The sequence below is a fragment of the Cinclus cinclus genome, chromosome 31 (genome assembly GCF_963662255.1).
Source record: "Cinclus cinclus chromosome 31, bCinCin1.1, whole genome shotgun sequence".
NCBI lineage: Eukaryota > Metazoa > Chordata > Aves > Passeriformes > Cinclidae > Cinclus > Cinclus cinclus.
Window position 1 is genome coordinate 1,216,579 of NC_085076.1, and position 11,056 is coordinate 1,227,634.

The 11,056-nt window shown below is 59.9% G+C and overlaps 2 protein-coding genes across 2 annotated transcripts; one reads left to right on the forward strand and one right to left on the reverse strand.

Annotated features, from left to right (window-relative positions):
- Window positions 1-106: 106 nt before the first annotated feature.
- CFAP45 (cilia and flagella associated protein 45) lies at window positions 107-3,969 on the forward strand. Its single transcript, XM_062511626.1, is given in 13 exon segments — window positions 107-285; window positions 288-351; window positions 353-446; window positions 449-597; window positions 957-1,098; window positions 1,454-1,624; window positions 1,771-1,949; window positions 2,083-2,212; window positions 2,450-2,596; window positions 2,822-2,935; window positions 3,148-3,341; window positions 3,496-3,720; window positions 3,891-3,969. Coding segments are annotated over 13 exon segments (1,803 nt in total). The 5' UTR covers window positions 107-170.
- A 3,609-nt stretch (window positions 3,970-7,578) lies between these two features.
- On the reverse strand, window positions 7,579-11,056 carry LOC134055081 (Fc receptor-like protein 4). Its single transcript, XM_062511214.1, has 10 exons — window positions 11,008-11,056; window positions 10,367-10,387; window positions 10,048-10,278; window positions 9,485-9,739; window positions 9,107-9,385; window positions 8,529-8,843; window positions 8,364-8,447; window positions 7,945-7,966; window positions 7,775-7,854; window positions 7,579-7,688 (listed from the first exon to the last, which is right to left on the reverse strand). Exons 1-10 carry the CDS (start codon window positions 11,054-11,056, stop codon window positions 7,579-7,581), a joined length of 1,446 nt encoding a protein of 481 aa, XP_062367198.1.

The window sequence follows — 11,056 nt, forward strand, 5'->3', positions numbered from 1 at the left end:
CCCCCAATTCTACGGCCCGTTCCCGGATGCCCTGCGAGTTGTTTGGGGCGTTGCCACGGCAACAGTCGGTTCCGACACGTCGCGACAGTGGCTTCCGGAACGCTGTCACAGTCGGTGCGGACACATCGTGACGGTCGGCTCAGGGACAGCAGGACAGCACCGACAGCGCCATGGCAGCCGCGAGTGCCGGCACAGGGTCCCGATCCCTCCGTGCCGGGGGCTCCTCCCGGGGGTCCCTCCTCGCCCACCGTCGGCAGCTTCACCCGCCGGGATTTCAGTCCGTCCGTGCCGGTGTCTCCCCCACACCCCGCAGAATGTCCAGCTCCTCCCGCTGACCCCCGGCTCCTCTGTCCCCGACAGCCCCGCGGCCGATCCCGGCAGAGCGCCCAGAGCTCCTGCCAGGATCAGTCGGTGTCCAGGGAGCGCCACGTGGGGGGTTCGGGTCCCTCAAACTTTTTTTTTTCTGCAGGTCACGGGCTCCAGCAACCCTGTCGTGATCTCTCAGGGTGTGCCAAAACGTCCTCGAGAGCTGCTCTCCTTCAAACCCAGGCTCAAGTCCATCCAACTCATAACCAAGGACCTGATCCGGGACCTCATGTAAGGGTTTGGTCAAGCTCTGAAGGGTTTTTGGGGTTCAATGGTGTCAGTGCAGCATCCCAAAATCTCTGGGGAGCAGGGATTGACAGTGTGCCCTGGTCACCCCCAGGGATCCTGCTCCCTGCATCTCAGCATCCCAGCCTGGTGCCACTTTCACCACTCTTTCCCTTCCTGCCTTTCCACAAAACCAGAGAGTCAGGTCTCCACGGCTTTCCCAGAGCTTCCAGCATTGCTCTGGGCTGACTTGGTGGCCGAGTGGGCAGCTCAGACAGCTCAGGGAACACCAGGATCCACTGTTGGGATCTGTCCACCACTCTTGGGATCTCTGTGCCACTGAGCTCTGTCCCTGTGCTCCCCAGCATTCCCCAGGAGAAGCCTCAACCATGTCTCATCATTGGAGAAAAGGAATATGAGAGGATCAAGGAATCAGCTCGAGCCCCAACAGACGTGGAGCGCTGGGACAGGCTGAAGACCCTGAAAACCAGACAGGATGCTGCTTTTGTGGGCATCTCCCCTCCTGCTTCCCCCTTTTCCTGCTCCACAGCCAGGCTCTAGGGGTGGTGGCTTTAACAAGGCATCCCTTTTGTCCCTCATGTTTTGAGGTACAGGGGAGGCTGCAGGGCTCGGGGCTCCACTGAGAGCTGGGCAGCATCTCTGGAATTGTGTCCAGCGCTCCCAGCCTTCCAAGGGCACGGGGTGTCAGCCCAGAGTTGTGGGAAGGGGTGCTCATGGCTGTGCCAGGTCTCCAGGAGGCCGTCATGTCCCCACACTGTGCTGGGAATGCAGCACCTGAAGTGTGACCCCTGCGAGCACAGGGAAGGTGCCTAGGATTGGGCAGTGCTCTCTGTCCCTGCAGGAAGCCCTGAAAAAGGCCCAGATGGAGGAGCAGAGAAAGGCAGAACTGGAGGACAAGAGGGACCATCAGAGAGACGTGGAGGAGGAGCTGCAGCAGGAGGAGCAGACACTGGTGCAGCGGGCGATGAGGATGAGGCTGGAGCAGGAGGAAGAGATGCGAGAACTGAACACGGTGAGGCCAGCGCTGCCTGCTGTCACCTGGCACTGCCTCAGCCTCCCCTGCTCCTCATGCTCCCAGCTCTTCCTCTCCTTCCCCTGCCCTCCCTGCTCCTGTGTCACAGTACGGCTCCAAGCCACAGACACCTCTTGTCCCCACAGCTGTTCCTCAATGCCAAGTGCAACATGATCCTGGACAAGCAAGTCCTGGAGAAGCGGATGATCCACAAGGAACTGGAGGAGGAGGAGAAGCGCCTGGACAAGATGTTGGAAATGGAGCGGGAGAAGGGCATGGAGGTGCAGGAGGAGCTGGAGCGCTGCAGGAAGCGGGAGCTGATCAGGTGGGCAGAAGGCTCCCTCTTGCCCATGGAGGCATCCGGCCCATTCCAACCACACCAGCCATGTCCATGCAGCATTCCCACGATGGGGAGCAGGATGGGGCTGGAGGGCACCCTTCTGCTCTTGTATTCCCAGAGCCAGGCAGGACATTGTGAAGCAGATGGAGCAGAATGCAGAGCAGCGAGCACTGAGGGCCAAGGAGCTGTACCAGGAAGGCCAGAGGCAGCTGGAGCACCTGGAGCAGATGAAGAGGGAGGATCGGAAGGTGGGAGCGGGGAACAGGAGGGGTGCATGGAGGTTCCCACCTGGCTAGAAGGGGATTGGCAGTGTTGGATCAGCCACACTCCAGGAGTGGGCACAGCAGCCAGCAGGATCACAGCTCTGGTCCCATGGGGACTTGGTGGCATCCCTGGGAGGTGGCCCAAAGCCTCCCTGCCTGAATGAGGAGGAGGTGAAGGGACCACTTAGCCTGGTGGCCTCCAACCCTGCATGGCACTTCCAGGCCTGGGAGCAAAAACAGGAACAGAAAAGGAAAATCTTTGCTGAAATTCGACGTTTCAATGTGGAGAGCCAGAGGCTGAAGGATAAAGAGCGGGAGAAGGAGAGGCTGGAGGACAAGCGGGTGCTGGAGCATCAGCGGCAGAAGGCTGTAAGAGCAGTGGGCTCCTGGTGGGCTGGGCAGGGGCTCCAGGAGCTGCCTTGGGGCTCTGTCCCACCCTGAGGCTCTGTCCCACACCCTGGGTCTCTGTTGCACACCCTGGAGCTCTGTCCTATCCTGGGGCTCTATCCCACTCCCTGTGGCTCTGTCCCACTCCCTGGGGCTCTGTCCCACACCCTGGGGCTCTGTCCCATCCTGGGGCTCTGTCCCCCTTAGGAGCGTGAGGCTGCTTTGGAGGCAGAGCAGGAACAACAGCGCCTGGAGAAGGAGAAGGAGCTGGCCCGGCTCAGGGCCATGCAGAAGCAGGCCCAGGACTGGCAGGCAGAGCAGGTGAGTGGCCCAGGCACAGGTGACGTGCTCCCCTGCCACTGTCCCTGTCCCTAGCCCAGCAAAAGGGCAGAGCCCTGGATGTGGGGGGTCTGCAGGACCAGCCCCTGGAGTCAGGGGATGTCCTGGAGTGGTGCCAGCAGAGCCAAAGCCACGCCCAAGGGCTTCCAGAGCTGCCCCAGAGGGAAGTCCAGCAGTGTCCCCTGTTTGGGCAGGATGCTCTGAGAGCCAAGAGGAACCAAGAGGTTGCAGACCGGGAATGGCGGCGGCAGGAGATGGAGAAGACACAGAGGAAGGCTAAGATGGAGCAGCAGCTGAGGCAGGACCGGCTGGAGCAGGTGGCCCAGAAGGAAAAGCACTTGGCCATGCAGATGGAGCAGGACCGCCAGGAATTCCAGAGGGTGCTCAGGTGAGGCACACGGGACTGAGGGATGGCTGAGGCGGTGGCCAAGGAGGCTCCCAGTTCCAGCTGGTGGCTCTGGGGGCTCCAGTGCCAGCCCAGGTGTTCTGCCAGGTGTGTCGGGCTGTGGCAGGGTCCCTGACCCAGCCCAGCTCTCCCACAGGGCCCACCAGGAGCAGCTGGAGCGGGAGAAGCTGCAGTGGGAACAGAGGGAGCTCCAGCAGCACGCCCATGCTGAAGATCTGCGGCGGCAGATCCAGGAGCTCCGGCATCAGCGGCAGCGTGAGCGGGCAGCCGTCTTTGAGGAGGGCTGGCAGCAGGAGCAGGAGGTCCAGCAGCGCAGGCAGCACCTCGCCCAGCTCAGGCAGCAGAAGTTGCAGGAGTTCAGGTCAGGGGATGCCAGTGCTGCTTCCCTGGGCTCCCTGGGCTCCCTGAGTCCTTCCTGGTGTCCCAGCCTGTGGCACCTCCCAGCTCCCTCTGCACCCTGAGCAAACGGGACCTGCTGCAGGGCCACGGTGCCAGATCCATCGGGAACCTGATGGATTCTTTCCTCTGCAGAGCCACTGGAATTCCTGACAAATATTGTGCCCAGGTGGAGCGCAGGGCCCGGAGCCAAGCCAGAGCAGCCCCTTCCTAAGCCCAGCTCCACGAGGAACCAGCTGGGATTCCCCATGAATTTGGGGCTCCATTTCCATTGTCGTGGGTTACGAGGTGGGGCGTAACCAAACTGTGTTCTAGTCCCATCTCCATCATCCTGATGAACTCTTCATGGATGGGTGACTGTAGCTGCCCAGTGCACAGCTGGGTGTTAGATAAGAGAAGGAGGCAAACCCTGCAGGGCAGTGTTTGTTTGTCTTCCCAAAATGACTCAGCTCTGGGAACTACACCCAGCCTGAGTGGTCATCTCTGCCCCTGGGCCATCATGGCTCAACAGTCCCAGTGGGCAGCCTGTGGAGACTTAGGCCATCAAAGATTCTTCAGAACATCCTATGATTCATAGGAATACAGAATTCCACTGTGAAATTCCCTGCCCTTGGGGAGGTACTGAACATTCCTGCCTGAATTTGACCATATATCATCTGGGCTCTTTGGGGATTTGGGATGTCACCACAGCTCGAGGGACTCAGAGGAGGACCAGACCTTCCACAGGATCACTGCTTTCAACAGAACTTCAACCATCACTTCAACACCCTGACTGACAGGAAGCCAGGTTCTACTCGGCCTTTGTGGTTTTACTCCAGTTTTTCTGTATCATTGCATTTATTGTAATCTTTCTATTAAATTGGAATTCTGACCTGAAATATCTCTCAAGGTATTTGTGTGGTCATTTCTCCTGCTGGTTTATTTCTAAACCAGAACATCCATTGTCTGAGTTTTCCAATAAATGACATTTTCTGAGCAGTGTTTTCCACAGGGCTCTTTCCTCCTCCTCCCAGTGCTCCCAAACCTGTGGTTTTAGCAGCAGGACCATGGAGAGGAAATGGGATGGAAAACCCACCTGTGCCCTAGCAGCACAGAGATGGGAGTTGAAAGGAACAACAACCACCACAGGAAATTTTACAAGGATAAATCTGCTCCAGTCTCCTGTGGACAAGTCCTCAGTCAACAGGAGGGATGATGTTACTTCCCATCCTTGGGAAGGGACCTCCAGGTCATATTTACAAGGAGTGAGCAGCGAGTGCCACAACCAGGACTAGAGGGGCCCTGGCTCCTGCCAGATGGGCCAAAGGGACATTGGGATCCCTTGGTCCATGTGGATCCATGGCCTGGCACAGCAGAGCCACAGGAGCATAAGGCTTTAGGTCAACCCAGGGCACAATGTCCCCCAATGCCATCGAGAGCCATAGGGGCAGAATCCATGTCTATTCCTAGGTGACAGGGGGATAGATCCCAACAGGGACTGAACTGGGAGATGGAGTGACCCCAGCTGGGAATGGCCAGAACAGCCCCTTGGAACTGGCCCCGAGGCCCTAGGAATCCTTGGCACTGATTCTCTGAGAATAACAGATTTCAGGGAGCCCAAAAGGCATCCCTGGGCTTTGGCAGAGCTGTTGTGGAGACAGAGGGAATTTCACAGCTCAATCCCTGGCCTGGGCTCTCTCAGGACCCATCTGCTGTGGGTGCAAGGACAGCAGGGACCGATGGCCACCACAACAGGGCCCTGACAGAAACACAGCCCCAACTGCAGGATCTCATCCCTGGGATGAGCCGTAATCTGGAGAGGCGGGAGTGCTCAGCCATAGCCACTGAGCCTTCAAGAGCCCCTGGTATGGGTTTTGGTTTCAGAGTGAATATTTCCCACTGTCACTGTTAAGTCACTGGGAGAAGAAGGGGGAGAGGGGGTCCTCTGGGGTGGGTGGTTGGTGATTCAGTAAAACCAATGGAGCTGGCTGCTAGCTTCAGCACACCAAAAAAAATGTTCAGGAAATGGGGGGGAGGGGTTTGGGAGTTTTGGCTGGGGGTGAGTTCTTTCCACTTGGGATTTTTTAGTAGCTACCTCACAGTGTGATGAGGGCGGTGGGCTCAGACCTGAGAGTTCTGCTGGGCTGCAAGTCAGGACTAGAACTCTGCCTACATCCGCCACCTGTTCCTGATGCTGTGAGAGGATTCCAGCCACCACTGCCACCTCCTCTATGGCTGGCACTTGGTGCCAATTGTGTGAATGTGCAGGGGTAACACCCCCACCTCCATCCTTCTACCGCGGCCGCCATGAAGGGTTTGAGCTGGCACCGGGGCGCCCCCTGCTGGCCGGAAGTGCTCCCTGCAGCAGCTCCCCCTGCTGGCCGGAAGTGCTCCCTGCAGCAGCGCCCCCTGCTGGCCGGAAGTGCACCCTGCAGCAGCGCCCCCTGCTGGCCGGAAGTGCTCCCTGCAGCAGCGCCCCCTGCTGGCCGTGTTCATAACGACATCAAAGATGAACAAACGGCTCTGAGCGGGATGGAAATTTCTGTTCTTTGTTGTTGTTTGCTCTGTTCTGTTCTGTAAATTTCCTCGTAATGAACTGTTATTCCCTTTCTTATTTTTTTTCCTGCAAGCCCGAAAATTTTCAAAATTATAACAAATTGGAAGAACAGGTCCTCTTTAAATTCCATTTCCATTTCCATTTGGCTTTTCTTGGCAGACATTTCTTTCTTAAACCAAGACAGTCTCCATCTCCTGGGTTGAAGCTTTGATGGAGCAGACACTCCAAGAGAAGACAGAATCAGACACTTGGCCACCTCATGCTATGCCTTTTAAGGCCTTGAGCCACCAAGGGCCCTGTCACAAAGAGGGCCTTCTGGTCACTTGGCCACTCAGGAGCTGGGTTTGGCAGAGCATCACTGTGTCCCCAGTGTGCCATGGCTGATGGACTGACTGACACACAGGGCCCTGTGTCACAAAAAGCAAGGTGTGAGCCAGGCCATCCACACACAGGTGTTCCAAAATGTCTCGAGACATCCAAGTTTTTTCTGTCTCTGACACCCCACCCTTTGCCATGGCCGGATCCTGACTGCTCTGGAAAATGGGGTGGCTCCAAAATCCCACCTAGGGCCATTGTGACATCATCTGGTGGGGAACAGGGCACAGGAGGGGCTTGAGACAGCAGAGAAGGCAATCCAGAGCACTGGTTTTTAGTGGCAGCCAAAAATTGGAGAATCCCATTCCTAAAGCCCGACACAGCTGAACAAAGAAACACCATGTCTGCCAGTTGAACTAAAAAGCTGCATTTTGGTGCCAAAGACAGGGCAACGAGACCTGAGCTCCCCTGGCACTGGGAGGAGAGATGAGGAGCCGTGGGTATGCTGGGACTGCTGAGAGGGGCATTGCAGAGGCACTGGGAGGACAGGGCTACTGGGAGAGAGAATGGGAAGCACCTGGATCTACTGGGAGAAATGGAGAGGCACTGGGAGGAGAAACAGGGAGGCCATGGGGGTACTGGGAGCACGGTGGGGTGGGAATGGGGAAATCTCTGAGGGTTGTGGGAGCACTTGGATGTGGAATGGGGAGTCACTGGTGGCAGTGGAAGGGGGGTGGGGAAAGCCCTGTGGGTTCTGGGGGCACGGGGAGCTCTGGGGAGCTGGGGAGCCTGTGCAGCCTCACACGTGATCCCCAAGTTCTGCCCACCTACCCGTGAATGTTGGGAACACACTGGAGCAGTGGGGGGGACACATGTGTGTGTCTGCCCGTAGCTGGGGTCCCCCAGTGCCCCCAGTGCTCCCAGTTCCCCCAGTGCCCCCAGTGCTCCCAGTGCCCAGCCATGCCCCCAGTGTCACAGCACATTCCCGTAGATGACCCCAGATTCCCTTGGTCGCCCATGGGTTGCTGGCAGCTCCGCGTAGGTCACCTGGGGATCCTGGAGTGTGGTGGCACGGGGGGATGCTGCGAGAGACACTGGATGTGGCATCTGGCTGGGGGGACACTCATGGGTGACGTGTCCCTCTGTGTGTGTCCCAGCCCGGACTCACCCCCCGTCTCCTGGGTGATCACGACGTGGGTGTACAGCACCTTCCCCTCCTCTGGGTGGGCTGGGGGCTCCGGGGGGGCCCTGAGGGAACAAAGGGGATGTGTGGGAGGGAATGGGGGGTCTTGGAGGTTGGGGTCAAAGACGGGAGTGTGGTTTGGGCTCCCCACTCACCTTTCCTGCTGCTTCCTGTCAGCTGCAAAGGAAATAGGGGAGAGGTAACTGTGGGGGCTCAGCACCCTGACCCCTCTCAGGAATCCTCAAACCCCACTTCACCCTGAATTTCCCCAATGACCCCCAAGAATCCCTGCTGTCCCCCAGAACACCTGAACCATCCCAGTGCTTTGGTCCATCTGAGCCCCCTGAAAATCAAGCTTGGCAGGGAGAGGGAGCCACCAAATTCCCCCAGGAAAACTGAAAGTACCCCCAAAATGCCTGCAAGGCCCTCCAACATGACCCCAAATCTTTCAAAACCCTGACCAAAAGTCCTCAGGGCACAAAGCAGACCAAATCTGGTGCTGTAAGATCTGCCCCATCACCCCCACATTTCCCCCCAGCTCCCCAGGTCCCTCATTGTCCCCATTGTCACCCACCCATGTTGTTCCACCGGTGCCAGCCCACAGCTCCACCCACGACCAGCACCAGGAAGAGGAGGGACCCGCCAAGCCCTGCGGCCACTGCAGGGGACAGAAGGGACACATCAGGGTCAACTGTCACTCCTGGGGTCCTGCAATCCCAATTGCCCCGTGTGACCCCACCTGTGATCCAGAGGTGTCCAGTGGTTCCCTGTGGTGTCACCTCCAGGGCCACCTCTGGGCTGAGTGCCCGGAACACGCGGTGCCCGTCCTGTCCCATCTGGTTGGTGGCCATACACTGGTAGGTGCCTGAATGTCCCACATCGACGTCCCCAAGCTCCAGGAGGGGACCCCGGGCCAGCTCCTGGCCGTTGTACAGCCAGGTGAAGGTGACAGGGGCTGAGCCCACCTGCACCGAGCAGCGCAGGGTCACGGGGTCACCTGGGCGCACCTGGAGTGCCGGGGGACTGGGGGTGATGGTGGCATTGGCCACGGGCACTGCGGGGACACAGACAGGATTGAGGCCAGTTGGAGGGGATGGCACCAGGCATGGGGCGAGGGGGGAGTAAGAGGGATGGGTTTGATGGGGAAATGTTGCGGATGGGGTCACCCCATGGATGGGTGTGGGTCTGCAGAGAGCCAGGAGGGGACACAGGGCTGAGGCGCAAGAACACAAGGAATATTTCTGGGGGACATGGTTGTACTCAGGTGGGGGTCCTGTGCGGGATCTGGAGGCTCCCGGTGCCCATCCCCTCACTCACTGTGCACCGTGACGCCGAGCCGTGCGCTGATCTTCCACACGGTCCCCCCCTCAGAGCTCACCTGGCACCAGTAATTCCCTGAGTGGGAAAACCCCACGGCGGGCACCAGGAGCTGCGGGGACCCCTGCGGGCCCCCCACCCTCTGTCCATCCCGGTAGAAGCTGTACAGGAGGGGGGCTGGGGGCCGCAGGGGGCTGGGGGTGCTGAGGCAGCTGAGATTGAGGGGGGACCCCTCGGTGAGCTCGGGGGGACCCTCCAGCACCGGCACAGAGAAGAGCTCTGGGAAGGAGATGAGGGTGGGGAAGGTTACTCAGAGCCCACTGAGAAGTGCCTTTGGGGGTATCAGGATATTGGGGTTCCAGCCGTGGAGGTGCTCACCGTGCACTGTCACTGGCACCGGTGCTGATCGTAGCACTCCTGAGCTCACCCAGCCCAAGCACCAGTAGCGGCCGCTATTTCTCTGCTGGAGGCGGGCCAGGAACAGCAGGGTGCCATGGATGGTCTCCCACAGATATTTTTGGTCCTTGTAAAATCGCACGCTGGTGACAGGCTTGTCCGACCAGCCCCGGCAGCGCAGTGTCACCGTGTCCCCCTCCAGCAGTGCCCGTGCTGGCACCTGCAGCACCAGCGGCTCTGTGGGACAGGAGGGTCCCGTCACACTGAGGAGCCCGAGACAGCTCCAAAGTGGGTGCCCATGGCACCGGGGACATCTGGCTGCAGTGTCCAGTGCACGGGAGGGTCCCAGGGACACCAGGAGCAGCCCCGTGGCACAGCTGTCACCAGTGGGGTTCCACCACACTGGGGTGCACTGGGATGCACTGGGATGTCCCTGGGTGCAGGGGACAGGCTCTGGCCACACGAGGGCTGTGAGGCCACCCACGGACTGGAGCCCACCCAGAGCTCTCAGGGAGCCACCCTGAGCATTTCAGATCCCCCCTCACCATTTGACACCAGCACGGGGGAGCTGCGCCCACTGCCGGGTCTGTCACACGTGTAGGTGCCACTCTCAGTGACAAGGAAGCTGTCGCGTCCATCCTGCCACCAGCGCCGCCCGTCCTTGTACCAGGTGGTGGCACCGGCGGTGCCCGAGCCCTGGCAGGTCAGTGTCACCCGGTCCCACAGCACCGCCGGCGTCCAGGGGGGCTGCACGAGGAGCTGGGTGGTCTGGGCACCTGCGGGTGACAGGGGACACCAGCCTGCCAGGGCCAGCGCGGGGCTGGGGACAGCGAGGTGGGGACATGGCATCCCCCGAGGACTCACCAGCGAGGCCGAGGGTCTGGGCTGGAAGGGAGAAGGGACAGGGCTGGGTGTGGGTGGCCCTGCAGGGACAGCAGCACCTGGGGCACCTGCCGTGGTGTCTGTCCCCAAAACTGTCTGTTCCCACGGGGACACCGGGGTAGCACAGAGGTTTTGAGGACTGGGACACCTCTGTCACCCTGGACTGAGGCAGGACATGGGGACACTGTGGACACCCCATGTGTGCACAGGTCTCCTCCACCAGCCCTACAGCACCTGTCCCCATGGCCACATCCCCATGGCCCTGTGTCCGTGATCCCACTCCAATGGCTCCTGTCCCCATGGCCCCTCTGCATGGGACCTGGCCCTGGTCCCTGTCCCTGCATCCCTGTCTCCCTCTCCCTGTCCCCACAGCTAGCCCTACATCCTTGTCCCCACATCTCTGTCTCCCTGTTCCCATCCCCACATCCCACTTCCCCCATTCCTGTCCCCCTCTTCCTGTCCCCACCACTCAGGTCACACTGGGGTCCATGCCCATGCACTGGCTCTGCTGGCCTTGGGGACCTCAAGGGTTCCCCACAGCCCCCCCTGTGCCCCCTCCCCATCGGTCTCTGCCTCACCAGGGCCCATCCCTGGGGCGTCAGGCCCGTGCCCGGGGCACTCACCCCACAGGAGAAGCGCCACCTTCCCGGCCATCCCGGTGTCCCCGGCCAT